At 46.3% G+C, this 24015-nt stretch overlaps 1 protein-coding gene across 1 annotated transcript; it reads right to left on the minus strand.

Annotated features, from left to right (window-relative positions):
* Positions 1-309: 309 nt before the first annotated feature.
* On the minus strand, positions 310-22623 carry dzip1 (DAZ interacting zinc finger protein 1). Its single transcript, XM_084453584.1, has 18 exons — positions 22565-22623; positions 21669-22262; positions 17822-17906; positions 16489-16604; positions 16016-16177; positions 15484-15600; positions 15317-15379; positions 14161-14289; positions 13244-13289; positions 13095-13145; positions 12757-12813; positions 11544-11725; positions 8479-8683; positions 6952-7093; positions 4123-4523; positions 3602-3723; positions 3118-3289; positions 310-676 (listed from the first exon to the last, which is right to left on the minus strand). The coding sequence occupies exons 2-18, from the start codon at positions 22134-22136 to the stop codon at positions 609-611; spliced, it is 2586 nt and encodes an 861-aa protein (XP_084309710.1). The 5' UTR covers positions 22137-22262; positions 22565-22623; the 3' UTR covers positions 310-608.
* Between the last annotated feature and the right edge of the window lie 1392 nt (positions 22624-24015).

Consider the following 24015-nt stretch of genomic DNA (forward strand, 5'->3'; position numbering starts at 1 on the left):
AAAATGGAATGATATGCGGTCCCAGGTGTGTGTTACAAAGTATTTTAACACGGCTTCCAGACAATCAGAATGCAGAACCAGAACTAACCGTTGTATAAAATGGACATTAATGTGACTCAGGTGTTTAAACAATACAGTATGATTGTTTTATTTTTGCTTAAGTGACCAAAAGTCAAATAATATGTACCAATATGATTTCAAAAACATTGTTCAATTCCTTGTATAAATATTTTGGATACAAAGACACATATACTTACTTTCTGTCACAACACATACAAATGTCTTACCAATTTCATGTACAAACCCTGGAACTTTTGACAACACATTACCACATACTGTAAAGTACCTTGATGAAAAGGTACCTCAATTGGAGTGTAAAAAAAATAAGAATTGTCTTAAGTACTTCTATAAATACTATCTATAAAAATCAAATACTGAAAACTGCCACAAGGCAGAGGATGACTATTAAGTCAGTCAAGTTTGTCAATGGAAACAATACTACAGTATACGTGTCTTCCAAAGCAATTCTATGGATATTATTGTAGACCAGTCCCATATCAAGAGTACAGTATACAAACAGTATACAGTTATATATCATTAGTATATAGTTATATATCATCCGAGTCGCTGAAATCACTGATGGAGACCAGACTGCTCTTCAGGGTGCTGCTGTTTCCTGAGATGATCAAAACAAACACAGAAAACAACTGTTATTTACCTGCTTACTAACGTAAATACTGTAGACACTAACGTACTGTACATACAAACCAGAGCAGGTTAAAGCCTAGTTAGTATACGGCTGGACTGGTAACATTCTCCACGCCGCCTACAGAGCCAGGTGATAGCACCCGGTGTCTCCATGATCTCAGTGTTGAGCCAGAGATCACCGATACATTTGTCTGAGTTGTGTAAACCAATATCCACAATTTATTGCGGGGTGTGTGATAAGTATGCAAAGCTGCTCTGTGTGAGCAGACTTAAAACAGGTAGGTAGTTAACTGCTAATCTGCAGAATCTGGAGAGATGCTGAGTGTCGTGTACGTGCTGCCATGTTGGTCATATCAGGTTACACTAGTAGTAGGCTCGTTCCGGCCAACCAAAGACATAACTTCATCACGTGTGAGAAATTCAAATTCAACTTCAGTGTTTCCCATTAATTACCTGCCACAGTCTCATAAAGAACCTAAAATATTTGTACACTTCTCATAACAACATAAAAGATCTCAAATCGTGTTTTGTGCCCACTGTGGCTTCAGCAAAGCAGCTTTCGCTCCCAACCAGTCAGTCAGTCAGTCAGCCAGTCAGTCAGTCAGTCAGTCAGTCAGTCAGTCAGCCAGCCAGTCAGTCAGCCAGCCAGCCAGCCAGTCAGCCAGCCAGTCAGTCAGCCAGCCAGTCAGCCAGCCAGTCAGTCAGTCAGTCAGTCAGTCAGCCAGCCAGTCAGCCAGTCAGTCAGTCAGTCAGTCAGCCAGTCAGTCAGCCAGCCAGTCAGTCAGCCAGCCAGCCAGTCAGCCAGTCAGCCAGTCAGTCAGTCAGTCAGTCAGTCAGTCAGTCAGTCAGTCAGTCAGCCAGCCAGTCAGTCAGTCAGCCAGTCAGTCAGTCAGACCCCCCCCCCCACTAAGCCTGTTATCAATGCTTAGTAATCACTGTTCCTGAGTGTCTGCCCCCCTCCCCCACGCGCAGCAGAGTCGGATTTCACTAGAGTATGAGAGAAGCTGACATACACAGTCATTAATAGTAGGTAAAAATAAATAATAATATCTCCTCCTCGGGTCAGGCTGGGGGGGGCAGAATTTGCAGATCAAAAGGGTGATGATTACATTGTGGAAGAAACACAAAAAATTTGGAATGAAGTGGTGAAAAAATATAAGTCTGCTGGAGATAGGAAACTTTTGGTCTGGCTGTACACTCAAAAAGGGTCAGACCTTTAAATCTTTTCGAAATCTTTAAGAAGAATTCAATTTAGAAAATAGGGATAGGTTTATTTCCAGCTAAGGCATTTTTATGACACAGATATTAAAGAAGGACTTTCAGAAGAGTGTAATGAAGTGATTGAAGTATTTACAGGGGCATACGAACAAACACCTACAAAGATAGTATCTAGATTATACAGATGTATACAAAAACGAAATGGGAAGAACACAATGTACGTGAAATTGAAATGGGTAAGGGAATTGACCACTGATCTGTCAGAGAGTGATTCCATCTGTAGAACGCAACATACTTCTACTAGTTCTAAAAGATGGAGTGAATTCGGATGGAAAAATATAATCCGCTTCTTTATTACTCCAAATGTTAAAAATAAATACCTAGGTGAGCAGCAGCAATGTTGGAGACAGTGTGGACAGATGAATGCTGATCACTCACACATTTTTTGGTCCAGTATTAAGATAAAAACATTCTGGGAGAGAGTAGTTGGAATGCTGGCAGAGGTTTTTGGTTACGGATTCCCAGTGACCCACGGATTGTGTATTTGGGTCTGATAGCAGATGACATAATTCAGAAGGAGGACATTTATCTCTTTAAAATCTTAACACTCTCAGCTAAAAAGGCCATCACAAGGAGTTGGTTGAAAAGTGAGCCACCTGGACTGAGACAATGGCTGGACGTTGTTGAAGAAATATACCACATGGAGAAGCTGACTTATTACATACGGATTAAAGCAGGAACTCTTGACCAACGATGGGATAAATGGACTGCATATAGGGAAAAAATGGGCAGGATTCTTAGCCGGTCTGTTCTAAAGTCAGATGCTCTAGATGGATTTTTTTATTTTATTTATTTACTATCTATCTCTGTTTTGATGTGTGTTATGATGTTGTTGAAGGACATCTAAATAAAGAGCGTAATAAAAAATGTAAAAAAAAAAAATAAAAAAAAATAAAGAATCACTTTCGGCCATTACTATACACATTTACCTATTTTACAGAACACACCCACAAACACAGCACGATTCATTCTCCAAAAACACAGGTGTAGAACACTTTAATGAAGCCTGCTGCCTCTTACCCAAAACCGTGCTGATATTCAATTTAACAGCGCTCCCTCTTCTGTGATACTGCTTATTTAAAGTGCTCTACACAGTAGTACAGTGATTTGAGACTAGGGTCCAGAGCTGACCTGATCTCTGTGCCTTCCCGGGGGCCGTGCTCCAGACGCTGGTCCCAGAGGAGTCCAGGCTCTTCCTGACGGGGGCGGAGCTGGGGGCGATGGGCTCTGATGGCCCCGTGACAGCCAGCTCCTCCAGGGACGACACGTCCCAGTCCTCGCTGATCTCATCCATCTCCGGGTACTGGGACACGAGCATGGCCGAGACACGGGAGGTTAGAACCGCAGCTCAGAACGCAGAGGAGCAGAGCACAGGAGCGCGCTTCTGCGCTGCAACGTCCTCTGAGTCTGACTACTGCTGTGAGTGTGTGTGTGTGTGTGTGTGTGTGTGTGTGTGTGTGTGTGGTGGGACTGCCCACTCTGGAAAGATGTTGTGTTTTTAACTTTCACCAGCTATCAACTCAAAGGGTCTGTTGTTCTTACATTGTAAACACAAGCCCTTTTCAGAATCACAGACCAGTCCCTAATGATGAAGGCGCAGAGTTGGGTTCCTCACCTTCAGTTCCCGTACCAGGTCCTTGCTCTCTGGTGAGGTGCTCACGCCCCCTACTGGTATCTTTGGTGCTCTGTCGGCCAGCTGCTTCACCAGGCTCTTGGTCAGGTCCTTGATCTGGTTATCTGTAGACAGGCAGATTATTAATTAATATATACCGGACGACATCAGTGTTTAATATATATACCAGAGGACATCAGTGTTTAATATAAATACCAGAGGACATCAGTGTTTAATATAAATACCAGAGGACATCAATGTTTAATATAAATACCAGAGGACATCAATGTTTAATATAAATAACAGAGAACATCAATGTTTAATATAAATACCAGAGAACATCAATGTTTAATATAAATACCAGAGAACATAAATGTTTAATATAAATACCAGAGGACATCAATGTTTAATATAAATACCAGAGAACATCAATGTTTCATACAGAGTACATTTCTTCTAAAGCAGAAGGAATCAAAGGTGGCAAGATCAAGACTCGTCGTCATTATTGAAAAACAAATTCTTACTGTTGGTGGTTTTCTCCACGTTGCCGTTGTGGTCTTTGGAGTGGTGGAGCTGGTCCAGGTGGATCTCCTCCATCTCGCTGCCCTCCGTCCACTCACCGTCGTTCTCCACCGCCGTGGCCGCCCTCTTGGCCGTGCGGACTGCAGGACTGCTGGTGTTGACCGCTGGGCCCGGGGGCCGCCGGGGTTCGGGTGAGAGAGGCTGAATGTGTTGGGCCAGGTTGGTGTGAGCATGGACTGGTTTAGCAGGGGTGGGCCTTGCCCGGGCCGGTGCGGGTTCAGACTGTGTGGTCCTCGGTTGAGGGGCTTGGTGTTGATGTCTGTGTTTGTGAGGTTGTTCCTTCATTTCCTCCTCCTCCGTCTCGTCCTCCTCAGACTCCTCGTCTGAACTGAAAGGTGGCGTCCTTGGGAAACAGACAGTATTTTAGAAACGTAATATACAGTACTATGCAAAAGTCTTAGGTCCCCTAAGAAAATTGTTTAAAGCAATTTATCTGGAGTGTTTATTTGCTCGTACAAACTAGAGATGCACAATATTATTTTTTTCAAGCCGATACCGATAACTTCCTGCTTCTCAAGACCAATACCGATAACCGATAATATATTTATATTTATTCGTTTTAAAATGTAGATTCACCTGTAGTTTTTGCACACCTGGAGGTAAGAAAGACTGGTAGACAAAGGTGGATTTAAAAAACATCACTTCCATTAACAAAACAAAAACCAAGAACAGTTCTGTCTCTGCACATTTGTTTTTTTCTTCAAATAAACTGGTCCGAGTCCTCTGTATTTCCCTGAACAGTGAATGAACTACTGAATCACTCTTCTTAGCAGATAAACAATTCAGTGCAGATGCTAGGTTGTTGTACTGCTAAAATGCTATACTCCATAAAGTAATGGAAACAAAAGTCTCTCTCTCTTTCAAATGAATAACAAATGTAAACATTAGCCTTAGTAGAGTGTTTATTTACACCAAGCTTCTCTGCAGGGGAAGTTTACGACAGGCAGGAGAAAAGGAACGCTTGATTTGTCTCAAAAGAAAAAAACTTCCCACTTCCCAATCCATCCACATCATAGTACAGACAAACCGGGCGGAGCCAAGAAAGAAATCAAACAGACCTATTCTTAATCATACAATACAGTAATGGCAAGCTACGCAATCCCGCTTTATTATCAGAGCTTTTTTTTACATTTTTTTATCGGAGCTATTCTTAACGTCATAATTCCTGATATCGGCCCGATAATTATCTGTCCGATATTTATCGTGCCTCCCTAGTAAAAACACTATATAACATTACAGTCAATACATAGAAACATTAATAATAATAAAATGTTTAATCCTGCAATAAGCTTGGGAAGCCTTTACCACAGGACTACTAAAATGACACAGCAGTGTACCAAAGTGAATTTTGTGTTCTAAGGGAGGCCACATAAAATACCAACTTCTTTTAAAAACAAGAAATTCATATTTTGGTCAATGATTCAATAGAGGTTTTTTTTTTATTCACAGAGTGCCTCAGATTCTCTTCAAACTGCCAACCTACACCATGTACAGTTAGTTTTTTATTCTTAAGATATTTGTATAACTTTTTAGGTGGGCTAGCTTGCCCAACTTGTGATATTCCCACAATTTCTTTCTTTCTTTCTTTCTTTCTTTCTTTCTTTCTTTCTTTCTTTCTTTCTTTCTTTCTTTCTTTCTTTCTTTCTTTCTTTCTTTCTTTCTTTCTTTCTTTCTTCATACTTTGTGCTAGAAACTTCATTCAAACTTTAAAATGTTCACGATGTTTAGCTCTTTAACGGATGTATTCAGATTTTTGATATTTTTAATAGTTTTTTAGAAATGTAACTTTTAAAACTATTTTTTGTCCCATTGAAACTGCTTGAAACTGCTTTTGAAATGTTCAGAAACTTTGTTTTTAGAGTGGTGGCAGCAGTTGTTTTGAAAATATTCACACATTTTGTAAACTGCTGGCACTCCTGCAGTTTTGAACACTCACACACATTCTATATCAAAATGTTCACACAACTGTGCTGATTCATACAATGCAAGTATCTAAGCTGTGTGACTTACAGTTTTCACTGTATGATGATTTGTTCGGCAACTGCACTCCTCATTGAAACGTATGGCAAGGCACTCTAACTTTTGAGCTGTTAATTTTGTATTTTTACCCTTTTTCTAACTTGTCGCTATGCCTACCGTTTTAACAGCTCATACACATATTATATATTGAAATGTTCACACAACTGTGCTGATTCGTACAATGTAAGTATCTAAGCTGTGTGACTTATACAGTAGTTTTCGCTGTGTGACGATTTGTTCGATAACTGCGCTCCCCATTGAAACGTATGGCAACGCTCTCTAACTTTTGAGCTGCTAGTTTTGCATTTTTACCCTTTTTCTAACTTGTCGCCATGCCTACAGTGTTTAAGCTATACGGACATATTATACATGGAAATGTTCTGCAAGTTCTCAGGATTCCTATGGTGGTACTAGCAGTAGCTGTTACATACAGCTGCAGCAGCTAGCCCACCTCACATGTACTTTCTAGTTTTGTATTCATGTTTATTTGTGTTTATTCCAATGTTTTATATCGTGTTTTACAAGCAAATATTTTCTTGTTTTTGTACAGTACTGTACATACTTACTTAAACTAATTTTGAAATAATATCACAACCAACAATCATATGCAAAAGACTGACACAGATTTACTATTCTAGATGATAAGAAGACGAACCCCAAAGCATGAAGAACTGACACCTGATTGGATGAACCTCAAGGTGTGACTGAACCAGGAGAAACGTTCAGCCCTGTAGTCATGAGAGGGAGCGTACCTGGGGGTGGAGGTCTTGGGCTGGGTGTTGGTCCTGGTCCGGGGGGCTGGCTGGGGGGTGTTAGCTTGATTGGCCGGTGGTCCTGACATCACTTGTGTGACCCTGGAAGGTAGGCTGCTGGACCGCGGCCTGTTCTGAGACACTACACACACACACACACGCACACACACGCACACATACACCCACACACACGCACGTACACACACACACACGCACAAACACACATGTACACACACACACATACACACACACGCACAAACACACATGTACACACACACACATACACACACACACACATACAAGCACATACACATACACAGACATACACACCCACGCACACCCACACACGCAGACAACAACGACAGCAGATGTTCCTGATAATTATGTTCATAAGCTCCTGTACATCTTCAGCTGCACCAACCACTTGCCACAAGAGGCAGCAGAGCACTGTTACATTTCACCCCGCTGTTCATTCTGGTGAACGCAAGACTGCTGCTACGCTTTGCCTAGTCTCTCTCCAGATGCAAACATTACGTTGAATCACTGCGAAACCAATGAATTGCCAAGATTTCATGAAGAGTCTGTGGCGTTCGCAGAGAAGCCGCAGAGATATGTCACGCACATCCAAAAAAATGTCACAATGCGACAAGCTACTACCCGCGGAGGTTTGATTGAACTTCAGTGTACGAGGACGGGATTTCCGGTCATACATGTCACATCCGTTTTCTTGTAAACAAGCAAGCCTGGCCAGGAAAATCATCTCTTTACATTTTAGCCATTTTACATGTCTCTCTCTGTTATTATGGAATAGGTGGGCAGACAGGTAGATACACACTGTTAAGGCAGTTTGCCAGGCGTGATGCCTCCTGCTGGTTTGTGTGCAACTAATGCCTAATTATCTTTTTTCTTTTTTTAAGCTTCCCTGCCACCACTGCTGGTGCAAAGAATTCCATGAGCGACACCTGTGTTTATGGACACTTAAAAGAGGTGATGAAAATGCAAACAATTCATGGTACAAGCAGCTTGTCGCTTGAACCATTAAAGGGGTCAGGCCTGTGTGATGTAACCACAAAGCACAATACTGAGACTAACTAATTATCAAACAAATAAGAATAGTGAAACTTGTCAACTGAACAGCACTCAAACAAAGCTCATGGTCTTCCACACCAGAACGGTACTCATGGTTCTCTCACTGGTACCTTACACACCAGAACGGTACTCATGGTTCTCTCACTGGTACCTTACACACCAGAACGGTACTCATGGTTCTCTCACTGGTACCTTACACACCAGAACGGTACTCATGGTTCTCTCACTGGTACCTTACACACCAGAACGGTACTCATGGTTCTCTCACTGGTACCTTACACACCAGAACGGTACTCATGGTTCTGTCACTGGTACCTTACACACCAGAACGGTACTCATGGTTCTCTCACTGGTACCTTACACACCAGAACGGTACTCATGGTTCTCTCACTGGTATCTTAAACACCAGAACGGTACTCATGGTTCTGTCACTGGTACCTTGGCTGGGTTTCCCAGGTTTGGCCCGGTGCCCCTGGGCGGAGTCCTTCCCCGTCCTCATGCCCTGCAGCGCCAGCTCCAGCCTGTGGCTGAGGTTCTGGCGGTGGCGCCAGTAGTCGGGGACCTCCCTCGCCACGCGCTCTCTCTCCGAGTGCAGCTTAGCCACCAGCTCACTGTACTCCCTGGTTCTCAGGCCACTCAGACCCTGCAAACACACATGGACACAGTCACCATCAGACCCTGCAAACACACATGGACACAGTCACCATCAGACCCTGCAAACACACGTGGACACAGTCACCATCAGACCCTGCAAACACACGTGGACACAGTCACCATCAGACCCTGCAAACACACATGGACACAGTCACCATCAGACCCTGCAAACACACGTGGACACAGTCACCATCAGACCCTGCAAACACACGTGGACACAGTCACCATCAGACCCTGCAAACACACGTGGACACAGTCACCATCAGACCCTGCAAACACATGTGGACACAGTCACCATCAGACCCTGCAAACACACATGGACACAGTCACCATCAGACCCTGCAAACACACGTGGACACAGTCACCATCAGACCCTGCAAACACACGTGGACACAGTCACCATCAGACCCTGCAAACACACATGGACACAGTCACCATCAGATGCTGCAAACAGTCACCATTTTGTTGTTGCTTGTACAGCCCCCCTGTTGTAGATTTTCAGGGCGTAGCTTTTGTGTATTTGACCGTTACAAAGCAACTCAAATTAAGTTTCGACAAGCAATCATTTTCTCCAGTTTAGGTAATAATTTCATAACTTATCTGAATAAAAGTTATAGTCATAACAAAAGTAATTTTACTCCATGAATGGATGGATGTACCCAATGACACCCAAACCAATTTAGTCTCCTACAGCGTTGACAGACTTGGGTGTTGCGTTAGCGGCCATCTCCATGGTAACTAGGCATGCCACGGTTGTCGGTGTTACCGGTGTTACGGCATCTGCGGTGTATCAGTCATTACTTTACCACCATACCGTTATTTCCCCCCACCGTCGTTTTACCCATTTAGTTAATTTAATAATCAGCGCCCACTTATCAAATTAAAAAAACTCATATTTGTAAAATAAACTAAGCGAGTTATCAATGCAATAGTCAGAGTAATTACCGCTACTATGAAACAAGTGTGTGTGTGTCTGCCCCTTCGCGTGCGCACGCAGCACAGAGCAGCTGCCGAGTGGAGAGGAAGCCGTCAGCCTGCTCTGTTTACAAGGGGAGGAGAGAGAGCTGTCAGCCTGCTCTGTTTACAAGGGGAGGGGAGAGAGCTGTCAGCCTGCTCTGTTTACAAGGGGAGGGGAGAGAGCTGTCAGCCTGCTCTGTTTACAAGGGGAGGGGAGAGAGCTGTCAGCCTGCTCTGTTTACAAGGGGAGGAGAGAGCTGTCAGCCTGCTCTGTTTACAAGGGGAGGGGAGAGAGCTGTCAGCCTGCTCTGTTTACAAGGGGAGGGGAGAGAGCTGTCAGCCTACTCTGTTTACAAGGGGAGGGGAGAGAGCTGTCAGGGGGGAGGGGAGGGGAGAGAGCTGTCAGGGGGGAGGGGAGGGGAGAGAGCTGTCAGGGGGGAGGGGAGGGGAGAGAGCTGTCAGGGGGGAGGGGAGAGAGCTGTCAGGGGGGAGGGGAGGAGAGAGAGCTGTCAGGGGGGAGGGGAGGGGAGGGGAGAGAGCTGTCAGGGGGGAGGGGAGGGGAGAGAGCTGTCAGGGGGGAGGGGAGAGAGCTGTCAGGGGGGAGGGGAGGGGAGAGAGCTGTCAGGGGGGAGGGGAGAGAGCTGTCAGGGAGGAGGGGAGGGGAGAGAGCTGTCAGGGGGGAGGGGAGGGGAGAGAGCTGTCAGGGGGGAGGGGAGGGGAGAGAGCTGTCAGCCTGCGCTGTTTACAATGGGAGAGGGAGGCTGTTTGTTGAACTAGAAGGGCTTTATTGATTGTTCTTTTAAAGAATGTATGTATGATGTCACTTTTAAAGAGATGTTTTATCCTACCTCCAAATGACATACTACTATTCACGTAAGCCAGCAGTGTCAACTCAAGGACCGGGGGACATTTCCGGCCCTCCTCCCCCCTCCCTCAGGCCCATGTCAAAAATATAATGTAGTCCGGCCCACTAAATTCTTTTTTTAAATGTAGTTATGTTTTGTAGTTGTTTCATACCTATTCAAGCTACCCATTCATATAAAATTGAAATAAAACCCAATTCTATAGTCTTGGTTAAAAATAAAAAACACCAGAAATATTGAGCATTCTTGTTGTACTTAAATGTTGAAGTGGCCCTCCTATGATATTACAATACCAGTAGTGGCCCCAAGCCAGTTTGAGTTTGACACCCCTGACGTAAGCCTATTATGTCAACTAGTTGGCTAGATGAAGTCAGCTCGGGTACACGCAAGCCGTCATCCATCTTATCCCTAACCTCGCCACCGAGGACTGGCTGTTGCCATAAACTAGCTGGCTTATTCTTGCAGCCTATTCTAGCAGCCTAGCAGTGTTCCATTCATAACCACGCAGATTTGCTCAGGTGCAGTCATGAGTATCCTGAGTTTGCCGTTGTATGCCTCCACGCTTGCCTGCAAATGCACAATCATAGTAAAGTAAGATAGAAACGTTACGTTACATTGTGCTTCTTTAGAAGCGCTTTAATAATACACAACAGTGCTGTTCAAATTAAGGCAAAGATCTAACGTCAAAGATTAAACTAAGCGCTCTCTTAATGCAGACGGTGTTAACGGTAATACCGGTGTTGTCATGGGTTTATTAGTCGGTGGGGAAAAATCCACCTTGCGGCATCCCTAATGGTAACCAGCTGATCATTTGCTTCAGATGGAATGTCAAATGTCAGATTTGATTGGCTTTTTCTCGCAACTAGTTGCACAAAATTTAAAATGTTCAATCAACTGGATGCAACCAAGTTGCAAATTAAGTTCGCCGGGGATGGTGCATGAAGAAACCAAGACGCAACTAAAGCTAAAAGCTGCTTGGTGTGACTCCAGCCTGGGGGTTGAGAATGAGCAGAGGGGCATAGCGGGTACCGGTCTGACGCCCAGGGCCTCCAGCTTCTCGGCGAGCGCCTGCTCCAGAGCCGGACGCAGCTCCCTCCTGATGTTGGGGTTCTTCCTCAGAACGCTGGCCGCCGCCACCGGCTGCTTTCTCACTTCCTGTTTCTGCTCAGGCCTCGTCACCTCGGGCTGCTCTTCCGAGACACTGCTGGAGTCTGGAGGAGGAGCCACAGACGGGACACAACTCACAAATACTACTCATTAAAGGATAAAAATCCACGGACAGAGAAACCCTTCCTTAAGATACACGTATATGCACACAAACTTGGACTTTGAATCATCACTGATGTCCATGCGAGTTGCATGCGGAATTTTAAAATAAGATCACGACAAATGACGGGGCTTTGGTTTTCAGATGAGGCAGGCAAGCGTGAAAAGCATGAATACTAGAGAGAGCTGAGCACGTGTGCTCCTTGGTTCTCCACGCGTATGAGTCCCGGGCCTGAGATGAACAGCAGCCACAGGATCCACAGAGAGACAGACACAGGAGGTCAATGTCCCTTCACTTTTGTCATAAAACAGCCAACTTCAGTTGACATGGCAGGCATTCCAGACCAGGCCAGATCAGACCAGGTCAGACCAGGCCCGACCATACTACAGTAGACCAAACCAGACCAGACCAGACCAGACCAGACCCGACCAGGCTAGACCAGACCAGACCAGACCAGACCAGACCAGACCCGACCAGGCTAGACCAGACCAGACCAGACCAGACCAGACCAGACCAGACCCGACCAGGCTACACCAGACCAGACCAGACCAGACCAGACCAGACCAGACCAGACCAGACCAGACCAAGACCAGACCAAGACCAGACCAGACCAGACCAGACCAGACCAGAGCAGAGCAGAGCAGACCAGACCAGACCAGACCAGACCCAGACCAGACCAGACCAGACCAGACCAGACCAGACCAGACCAGGCCAGGCCATTCCAGACCAGACCAGACCAGGCTACTCTAGGCTAGGCTAGGCTAGACCAGACCAGAGCAGACCAGACCAGACCAAGACCAGACCAGGCCAGGCCAGACCAGACCAGACCAGACCAGGCCAGACCAGACCAGACCAGACCAGAGCAGACCAGACCAGACCAGACCAGACCAGACCAGACCAGACCAGACCAACACATCCATGCATAGCAGCATGCACGTAACAAGGTGCTGCTGCCATAGTAACACACAGCGTTACCTTTCTCCTCTGAGAGCTCCTCTATGGGATCCAGTTTAGGAGCAGGGAGCGGCTGTTCTGATTGGACAGCACAGGGAGGTCAGAGGTTACAGGAGTGAGAGCTTGGGGGATGGTGATGGAACACTAGTGTCTTGGTTGTTGTGACATTGCTGACTTGAGTGTTCGGTGTGGTTCTTGCCTTGAGGTGTGGATCTGTGTAACTTAGCTGCCATGCGAGTGAGGGGCGTGCAACGATGGGAAGACATGTCATTTCACCGTGAGGATCAAATAAGGGCGACATCTTGATCTGTCTTTTGAGTGTGCAACTGTCGGGCGGCGATGTTATTCTAGTAACTTACCACACACCACTCTCTTTGGTTGAGGCTCTGGGACTGGAGCAGTGACTATCACTGAAACACAGAGCAGAAGACTCGGTCAATCCCTCAACACAACCTCCCCACAAGAGAATACAAATAAAAATCCATATTACAGTAAGTAAAGTGCATACCTGGAACTTCAACTGTTTTGATTGGTGTACTGGCAATGTGCTTTATCTGTGAAATCAGAGTCAGTTAATGACAAGCTCGTGAAACCACATAGTAAATCTCAAGCGTTTAAATATGTCTATGTTGCTGTGATAGGTGGAGAGGGATCTGGGGTCTGGCTCTGCTACAGCTGCTGATGACAGCGCAGGTTTAGGAACCATGATTCAATCTCATAGGCCTGATCTGGGAGTGTGGGCCTCACAAGCTGCTCCCAGCAGACTCCAGGCATCAGACTGGATTCACCCTCACAGCAGAAGTTACCATCACTTACTATTCCTATATCTTATATTCTCAACTGTCAGGATATTCAATTCGGGGCAGAAAAATCGTTTAAAGAAATCTCCCGTTTTTCATGCTGCCCCGACTTGACAAAAGTGACCAGTATTATTTCCTGTGGTAGGAAACAGTACTTTATAAGTAGGTTTGGTGTTTAGAGTCAAAAATATCATATCTACTGTAGGCCTACAGTAACAGCTCATATACCAGGGGCCTCTAGCGTGTAGAAATGTAGCCCCTGCTGCAGGTGATACCCTCGTCCAAGGTGAGCACGACTCCAGCACATTCTGACTACCGCTATACAATGAGTGGCCATCAGTCTGGTGTCACTAGGGCCACAACTAACATACTATTAGACTACATAACACATCCAACCACCAGCAACGATACAGACTTTTCTGAATGAGTGGCGCCCCCACATGGCTTCACTGGGCAGTGTGCTGTGCTGACCTGCTCTTCTCCTGGCTTCACTGGGCAGTGTGCTGTGCTGACCTGCTCTTCTCCTGGCTTCACTGGGCAGTGTGCTGTGCTGACCTGCTCTTCTCCTGGCTTCACTGGGCAGTGTGCAGTGACCTGTTGTCTCTGAGGCAGGGTGCGGACTGACCTGCTGTCTCTGAGCCAGGATGGTGAGCTCCTTCTCCTGCAGGCGCTGGTCCATCTCGTGCCTCAGCCCCCGGCTCCTCTCCTGCTGCTCCGACATGGAGGCCTGCAGCCGGGCCAGCTCTCTGTGCAGCTGGGGAGAGGCTCCAGTCAGCACCAGAATCATCACAACTAGGGGTGTAACGATACACTAACCTCACGATACACCATACTGGGTTGACCATAACAATACGATACGATACACTAAGGGCAGGTGTGAAGCGTTGCAGTAGCGCTGCTGTTCACACCAATAGTGCATTTCTCCACATTTCTACTCCAATACACTTTGTGAATTTAGAGCTTAACTATTGTAATATCATGGATAGGCCTAGAGACAAAAGACATGTTTGTTACCAGCGTTGTGTAGCCAGTGTTCACTGATATACAATAAACATATCACAATATTGTTTTCACCTTGACGATACGTATTGTGACGTTTCTGTATCGCGATATATTGTTACACCCCTAATCACAACTCAACAAATAACCCAACTAGTCCCATCGTCATGTCCAAACATCCTGATATAGCATAGCATCGTATCTGGGGGCTTTTAAAACGGCTGAAGGGTCTGTTACAGAAGGCCAGTGTGGCCAGAAACATATATTTTCTGCAACTTCAGTGCTCTCTCCTGGGTGTCTAGTCGGCTGTCTGGACCTTGCTCTCCTGCATTCAACCACACACCAGGGTTTACGCTACAGAACAATCAGCCCGTTGGCCTGTCGCCCTGCTGTCCTGCCCTGAGCTGTCTGACTCGCCTACAAGCTGGGCCAGCAAACCATAGCCTAATGGCGAAATGAGGAATAAAAGGGAAATAACAATTTTATAACAACTTGATAGATACAGAGAATCTGTCACAAAAGGCATGTTAATCAGACATCAGTTCCCCCATATCTGACGCCTTAGGAACAGGAATTTGGCATGTCTGCTTTTATGCTGTCCTGCGACTCTGCTATGCGGCGCTACTCAAATTCATATAGGCCAAATATTGTCTGTCACATAATGATGCATCCACCATGGCTGTCAATCATGGTCGATGGACGATACCACTGTCCTATCGCCCCTAAACTGAAGTCTTGATGTTCCTTGCAACGTTTCAATGTCAGAATATCAGAGGAATTACCTGATTCTTTTCGCTCTCGTGTTCAGCCTTAATTTTCTGCAATCTAGATTCCCACTTCTCATCCTGGAAAAAGGTGTACACATTTAAAGGTACGTATTCAGAGTTTGGGGTATTGTTCTTAAAAGGTAGTTTAGTGGTCTATATTCCTTGAGCGTGGATTGGCCCACCTGTTTGTGTAGCTTGTGTTCCAGCCGGTGTACGGCCTCCCTGTCCTGATCCGCGTCTCTCTCCGCCTGGCGAGGGGCGGGGCTGGGGGCCGGCTCCTGACGAGCCACCTGACTCTGCTGGACGCAAGCACATCACATCATTTCCATTACAGAAGTCATTTAGCAGATGCTTTCATCCAAAGAGACTTAGAATAATTGCATATGATGTAGGTCAGTGTACTACGGTACTACTCACCAGAACTTGCAAGTGTATCTCCTTTCTAAACATCAAACAAGTAGCTAAGAGCACATTCTAGTGCTGAAGGCAAAGTGCAAGAGTAGCAAACTAAAAATACAATAGGTGCTTGAGAAGGAGGATCGTTGTAGTACTTCTTGAAGAGGTAAGTTTTGAGCCTGCGGCGAAAGATGGCTAGTGACTCTGCTGTCCTGACGTCAGTGGGCAGTTCGTTCCACCACTGCGGGGCCAGGACAGAGATGAGCCGATGACAGCAGAGCTATAGAGCTATGCTTTTACAGTGAGGGGTGTGTTCACCTGAGAAAGTTGCACGTTGTTCCTGAGGATCAGGTCCATCTCTCGTCTGAGGCCTCCCGTGGTGTCTTCCAGTTTCCTGTTCATCTGCTCCAGCTCAACCTCTTTCCATCGCTGCACCTCCTTCCTCAGCTGCTCCTCATACAGGGACTTCTGCTCTTTCTCCTACAGTAGAAAAACACACTCGAAACAGTCGAAAGGCAGCACGCACCCTGGCTGGCCTGCACTAGACTTAACAGATAGCTGGATACTGACTCAAATACATCAATTCAGATATTTAACACATAGATTAAAGCTGCTACATAGAATTGATTTTTTTTTATTTATATGCTATTATTCTAACCTCTAATTCTGTGTGAGGTTAGAGCATGTAGAGTAGATGTAGCTTGTTAATGCCCTGTGTAACATCTCTGAGGCACACTGGATAATGTAAGCCAGCTGTCAGTTCTTACTCTATGTCGTCGAGTCATATTCACCTGAGTGGCTTTGATCTGGAGCTCCTGCTGCCGCTGGCTCAGCTGCTCCATCAGAGCGCGCACCTCCTCTCTCAGAGAATCAAGCTCCGCCTTCCTCGCCTGCTCTGAGCCAAGCTCTGAGACGAGCACAAGAGAATGATCAAAGAGAGGCATGATTAACACATCCAGCATGACATCACAGTTAAAATGGAGGGAAAAGACAAGATGAGTCAGATTTAAACCAGGTGAAAGGCAAGTCTCTCACTGATATTACACTAAGGATACCTGGGCCTCTGTTGATAGATATAATACCTGGTGTGGCTGCATCGTACCAACTTACCGGACTCAACAGCCTTACTCTCAAACCCTTCTGTCTCTCTCTTTCTCCCAGTCTCTCTTTCTCCCAATCTTTCTTATTCCCAGTCTCTCTTTCTCCCAGTCTCTCTTTCTCCCAGTCTCTCTTTCTCCCAGTCTCTCTTTCTCCCAGTCTCTCTTTCTCCCAGTCTCTTTCTCCCAGTCTCTCTTTCTCCCAGTCTCTCTTTCTCCCAGTCTCTCTTTCTCCCAGTCTCTTTCTCCCAGTCTCTCTTTCTCCCAGTCTCTTTCTCCCAGTCTCTCTTTCTCCCAGTCTTTCTTTCTCCCAGTCTCTCTTTCTCCCAGTCTCTTTGTCCCAGTCTCTTTCTCCCAGTCTCTCTTTCTCCCAGTCTCTCTTTCTCCCAGTCTCTTTCTCCCAGTCTCTCTTTCTCCCAGTCTCTCTTTCTCCCAGTCTCTCTTTGTCCCAGTCTCTCTTTCTCCCAGTCTCTTTCTCCCAGTCTCTCTTTGTCCCAGTCTCTTTCTCCCAGTCTCTCTTTGTCCCAGTCTCTCTTTCTCCCAGTCTCTTTCTCCCAGTCTCTCTTTGTCCCCGTCTCTCTTTCTCCCAGTCTCTCTTTCTCCCAGTCTCTCTTTCTCCCAGTCTCTCTTTGTCCCAGTCTCTTTCTCCCAGTCTCTCTTTCTCCCAGTCTCTCTTTCTCCCAGTCTCTTTTTCTCCCAGTCTCTCTTTCTCCCAGTCTCTTTCTCCCAGTCTCTCTTTCTCCCAGTCTCTTTCTCCCAGTCTCTCTTTCTCCCAGTCTCTCTTCCTCCCAGTCTCTCTTTCTCCCAGTCTCTTTTTCTCCCAGTCTCTCTTTCTCCCAGTCTCTTTCTCCCAGTCTCTCTTTCTCCCAGTCTCTTTCTCCCAGTCTCTCTTTCTCCCAGTCTCTTTCTCCCAGTCTCTCTTTCTCCCAGTCTCTTTCTCCCAGTTTCTCTTTCTCCCAGTCTCTCTTTCTCCCAGTCTCTTTCTCCCAGTCTCTCTTTCTCCCTCCCTCTAAGGCTGTGGACTTACGCATGTCATACTCCTCTGGGTGACGACGTTGCATGTGGTTCTGGAGAAAGGAGGAATTCATGAAGGCTTTATCACAATGTTGACACTGAGGGAGAAACAAAAGCACGTCATTACATCTTTGTTCCCATAATATTTTGCAAAGGCTTTGAGGCACAGTTTGTGTGGACTGAATAATGTGTATTAGCCTACTGATTCAAAGATTTGAAAAATAAGCAAAGGCATTTTTACTGTTACCCCCCGACATCATTACAATTACTGACACCAGACATATTAAATCAATAAGACTGTAACAAATATGCTTGTGCTTCAAAGTGCATTTGTCATATCATTCATGAGAGCAGAGAAGGACAGCAGAGAAAGACCTCTGGCTCTCATCCTTCAACACCAACACTATGGTCTATGGTTGCCATGGCGCCGAATGGAAGCCGGCAGTTGAGCTCCTCCTTTCTTAAAAAAAAATAAAAATACAATAATGATGATGATAATAATAATAATAATTTGTTATATTTATAAAGCACTTTTCATTGAGAGACAAACTCAAAGCACTGGAAAACGGTTTAGGCAAACAAAACACCAGTGAACTGTGATGTGGGTTTCCTTTCCTAGTACAGCATGAATGACCTTAAATGACCTCCTCAGCCCAGCTCACTCCCAGAGAGACAGACAGAGAGACAGAGACAGACAGAGAGACAGACAGAGACAGAGAGACAGACAGACAGACAGACAGAGAGACAGACAGAGACAGACAGAGAGACAGACAGAGTGACAGACAGAGACAGAGTGACAGACAGAGACAGACAGACAGACAGACAGAGTGACAGACAGAGACAGACAGACAGAGTGACAGACAGAGAGACAGACAGAGAGACAGAGACAGACAGAGTGACAGACAGAGACAGACAGACAGACAGACAGACAGACAGACAGACAGAGACAGACAGACAGAGTGACAGACAGAGAGACAGACAGAGTGACAGACAGAGACAGAGTGACAGACAGAGACAGACAGACAGACAGACAGACAGACAGAGTGACAGACAGAGACAGAGTGACAGACAGAGACAGACAGACAGAGTGACAGACAGAGAGACAGACAGAGTGACAGACGGAGAGACAGACAGAGAGACAGAGACAGACAGAGTGACAGACAGAGACAGACAGACAGAGTGACAGAGACAGACAGACAGACAGAGTGACAGACAGAGACAGACAGACAGAGTGACAGACAGAGAGACAGAGTGACAGAGACAGACAGACAGAGTGACAGACAGAGACAGACAGACAGAGTGCCAGAAAGAGAGACAGAGTGACAGACAGAGACAGACAGACAGAGTGACAGACAGAGACAGACAGACAGAGTGACAGACAGAGAGACAGACAGAGTGACAAACAGAGTGCCAGAAAGAGAGACAGAGTGACAGACAGAGAGAGAGAGAACAGAGAACCCCACTCTGGAGCTGCGGCTGCTTGTTTTTCAGTGCTCACTGCTTTCAGCCTGTCATGTTCTTCTCTCTCTGCCTCAAACATACAATAAGGAACTCCTTGTTTGACATAATTGCATTGCTGGTCTGGAATAACTTTGGAAATCATCAGTGAAATTTAATTATGTCGGTCACTGTAAGACAGAAGTGTGCTGTGTGGGATCGTTTTGGCATCTTTTCACTTGTCCTGAAGTGTCAGAAATAGGGATGTTAATAGTTAATCGACTATCAATTAATTGCCAATAAGAATTTACTCGAGTAAGATTTGGTTACTCGATTAATTGCTTGTTAATGGAACAGAACTTAACGTTGATAACTGAACGTTATCAACGGGGGCGTGAAATGTAATCATGATTTAGGGTTTGACTGCACATGAGGGCGCCACGCCATGTAGTGAAGACTAATTGGGATGCCGGGAAATTTAAACGACACAGCGGAAGAAGACAAAAAAATTAAGCGAGCAAAGCGCAGTCCAGCGTGGGACGTTCTTATCAGTTAATCGACTATCGTTTGTTAAGGTTAACAGTTATGGATTAATGAAATTCCTTGAAATTTGCAACCCTAGTGAGAAAAAAGAGAGAAAGTCTGTATGGTTAGGGTTATCTCAAACGGATCATTATTTGGCTTATTTGGGTATATATTTATGCTCTGCAGTAAAGAGCCTATACAGGTCAGCTAGTGTGAACAATTCTGAGAGGTAGACTGGGGATAACTAATATCTAGTTTTATAAAACTAATATAAAAGTATTTTTCTCTTAAACATGTTTACCTACGAAACAACCAACATGACGTTACCCATTCCTGGTCACATGTTGTTCTGTCAACAACTGAGCTTCAGAGGGCATCGACGCCTCCGCCAGCACAGATCTCTCACCTAGCAACAAGGGTTCTCAGTCAGGTGAACAGCATAGGCCTGGTCAGCCAGTACATCCTCATCCTCCAGAATGTTTGTGCTCCATTATCCAAAAGACAAAGATCATTATGTGCCCAACTCCGCTCTGGGATCTTGCCTCTGCACCTTGAAACTGGACGTTACCGGGGGTTACCGAGGAAGAGCGGATTTGTGTTTACTGTAATATTGACTTTGAGAATGAGTTCCATTTTGTGTTTTATTGCCCCTTATATCATAAGTTGCGTCAAAAATTATTTGAGAGATGTAAAAATATTGATTTGATGTGGTTGAGTGATGCAGAGACTAAAATAGATTTTTGATCATAGGGTATTTGCACTTGCAGAATATTTAGAGAAAGCTTGGGATAAACAAAGAGAACTTATATGTGATGCACTTATTTTGGATTCTGACGAAAGACTTATTTTTTATTTATTTATTTTCTGTTATTGTCTGGTGTAATGTACGCGTAGCTTGCAACCCGTGAGAAGTGTATGTGATAGTAACTTTTGTTTATTGTTTAAGGTGTCTTATAATCCTGTAAGGGATAGGTCCTCGGACATGACACGAAAATAAACTTTCATTCATTCATTCATTCATTCATTCATTCCTTGGGCAAGACACTGAACCCCAAATTGCTCCCAATGAGCAGGCTGGCATCTTGCATGGTAGCTGCCGGCATTGGTGTGTGAATGTGTTGGTGAATGGGTGAATGAGAGGCCATTGGAGAAAAGCACTATGTAAGTGCAGTCCATTTACCATATGTGTCCAGATGATAGAAAACTAAGGTTAAACCTGCAGTAACATTCTGCACTATTAGCCTGCTACTAGCTAGGTACGGTAGGACCTAGAAACCAGGGCCAATTCAGCCTGCTTCAGCCTCATGGTTTTGGGGTTTTTATCATTAATGTAACTGCTGTAGCCAAACAGCATTATACAAAGACAAACACACATCCCTCTCGATTTATCAGAGCAATACAGCAAAATGTTTACACTTACGAAAACCTTACATACTGCCGTGCAGCAAAGAAAATGGCACTTGTCTAGAAGGGGGAATATTTATGAGGATGGGGGAGGTGGGGATCAGTCATCTTGAGGGCCACGCTTGCCACTCTTTTGTAAGTGGATTAAAAAAAAACAATTAGGCTATCACCAGCTGACACCATCTGCTGGGGTCCACAAGCAAGCAAGGCTGATAATGATTGAATTCGCCATCCCAGTAAATTGGCCATATTCTATGTCTACTGGGACAACATGAATGTAGGAAAGTGAATGACCTCTTCCCGTTACGTCCTTAACACCTAATGACAACTGAGCAGAGCTGCTGCTCCACACACAGCTTGGGACACAGACAATAAAACAAAGGGGGGATCAGGAGGTGTGATAGCAAGAGGAAGGGGGGGTGGTGGGGGGGCTGACAGCCTGGAACACAAAGCAAATGGCTACAGACCCCCTGGAGCAGGCGAGCGTTCAGTACCTTATGGCAGCCGCTGAGGCGCGCGGCCAGCATGTTCTGCTGGCTCTTCATCATCCTCTTCCTCTGTTTCAGCTCCGCGCTCAGAGCCTTGACCTCCTCCGCCTGCCTCTGCTCCCGGGCCAGCAGCTGGTCCCTGTCGCGGGCCGCGGCCGACAGCCGCTCCTCCGACGCCCCCAGGCCGGCGGCCAGGTAGTCCTGGGTGTGCAGCAGGTACTCCACGGTGAGCTGGGCCAGCCGGAAGAGCTTGAGCAGCGCCGGGTCCACGGGCCCCTGGCAGCGGCCGCAGCGCTCGCCCTCCACGCTGCAGAAGGCCACGGCCTGGACGTGCTCCTGCAGCGTGTGGAAGTCCAGCTCGCTGGCCACCAGCTCCACATCCACCGCCGCCACGCGCCGCCAGTCCACGCTCTCACGCCGTGCACGGAACGCGAAGGGAGGGACGGCGGCGGCGGAGGAGGAGGAAGTAGACATGGCCGCTCCCCCCTGTCCGCTGGTGGCTCGCTGGCTGAGGGGGGAGCTCAGTAAGGAGGGGGCGCAAGCTGACGACTGGCTCCCTCGGGGCTCCGGCCAAGGATAATACACATTGTTGTAGAATGGCTGAAAAAGACCAGACATGAATACTGAGTTATTCTATCAAAATAACGACACAAAATCATCTCCGATAAAACACAGAGCGTGCTGCTGCATGCCTGCAGCGCACAAAACACATCACAGAACACGAAGCGGAGGAACAGGGAGGTAACAGCACTACACTAGGGTAATAACAGCACTACACTAGGGTAATAACAGCACTACACTAGGGTAATAACAGCACTACACTAGGGTAATAACAGCAAGGATTCCTCTACACATTCACCTGCAACCGTAATCAACAACCACCACACGCAACGGTTATCTACCGTTTAATGTTGCCGTCGTTGAAGCCTTGTTCGTCTTACCATCTCGGATGTGAGCAGCCTGTACGGAGTCAAGGACGAGTCTCTCTACCGCTGGACTAGCACCGCCCCTTCCAGCTGCGTCCTCCCGTCACCATGGAGACACAGACCTGGCCTCCCTGGAGAGAAAACACTGTTACTATTAGAAAAAAACTGTTATTGGAGGTGCAGCACGTTATAAAACACTGTGACTGTAGGTGCAGCACGTTATAAATATGGTTATTGTAGCTGAATAAGTGTCAAATATACCTATTATACACCTACCATCTACTAGACCTGCAACGGAGATATAACTCAGGCTGCAGCACTAACGTTAGCCTATAGCTATCTTTCCTTCAGATAGACTGGGGTCTGTGGGGGGCAAAGAAGTACTGCAGAAATAGATGAACAAGGTAAGGTAACGTTATCTAGCGTGTTCCTCCCTGCTCAGCGCCAGAGCGGAGTTAGGCTAGTTGAGACGGGTTCAGGTTGAGACGGGTTCAGTTCTGCACGACACGCCGAACAAAGAAAGCCAGGAATGAAGTGGGATTTGGGCTGGAAAACTGTTAGCTAGCAATCCGACGTAAATTCGCGTTATAACCAAGTTTGTTCGTATCTATCAAAACTTGCTAACTAGTTAACTTGAAGCTCACATCGTGTTTAGGGAAAGCTAGACTAGTTCAACAGTGTTATCCCGGGATAACGGGCAACATGGTTGCAAGTTTACCTTAGGGCTGCAACCCTTTGAGGGTCGAGTAACTTGGGCTTTAGCCTGGCTAACTAACGTTATCGCAAAATGTCGATTCTTTGGGGTAACGTTAAGACCCACAGCAAAGTATATCATGATTAATTTGAGAACTTACCACGTTTAAAAGTACGGTAAGTTTACTTTCGGGAGCGGAGCTGAGCTGATCTGAGGGCTGCTGGGTTTGGAGTCGAACGCAGACCAGTGGTGACGTAGCTGGAGCACATTCCAGCTCCACTCATCCGAGGCCCTCCAACCGGGGGCCGGGGGGGGCTGGGGGTGCCGGGGGGGGGCTGGGGGGCCGGGGGAGGCTGGGGGGGCTGGGGGGGCCGGGGAGGCCGGGGGGGCCGGGGAGGCTGGGGGGCCGGGGGGGCTCGGGGAGGCTGGGGGGGCGGCAGGGAGACCCGAGGGGGGGATATCCATATCTATGGGGATATCGGTGTGATTGATTTACTAGCCAGAGCGGAACCCGAGGCGTGAGGCATCCCCTGTTTTGATTAGCCTATTATAGTGAGAGAGAATTATGCTTGTGTGACTCGGAGTTCACGTTTTCGACGAGGCTGAAGTTGTTTCTTGTTTCGCAATTGGCGGTCGACCTTTAAATCGCATACTGAAAGTCATTATAAAGTGTTTTACAACAGGTGCTTTAGCCTGAATTATTTGTAGCTGTTAGTGCACACAGTGCCCGTTG

Source organism: Borostomias antarcticus (assembly GCF_949987555.1).
Source record: "Borostomias antarcticus genome assembly, chromosome: 19".
In the NCBI taxonomy this organism is placed as follows: domain Eukaryota; kingdom Metazoa; phylum Chordata; class Actinopteri; order Stomiiformes; family Stomiidae; genus Borostomias; species Borostomias antarcticus.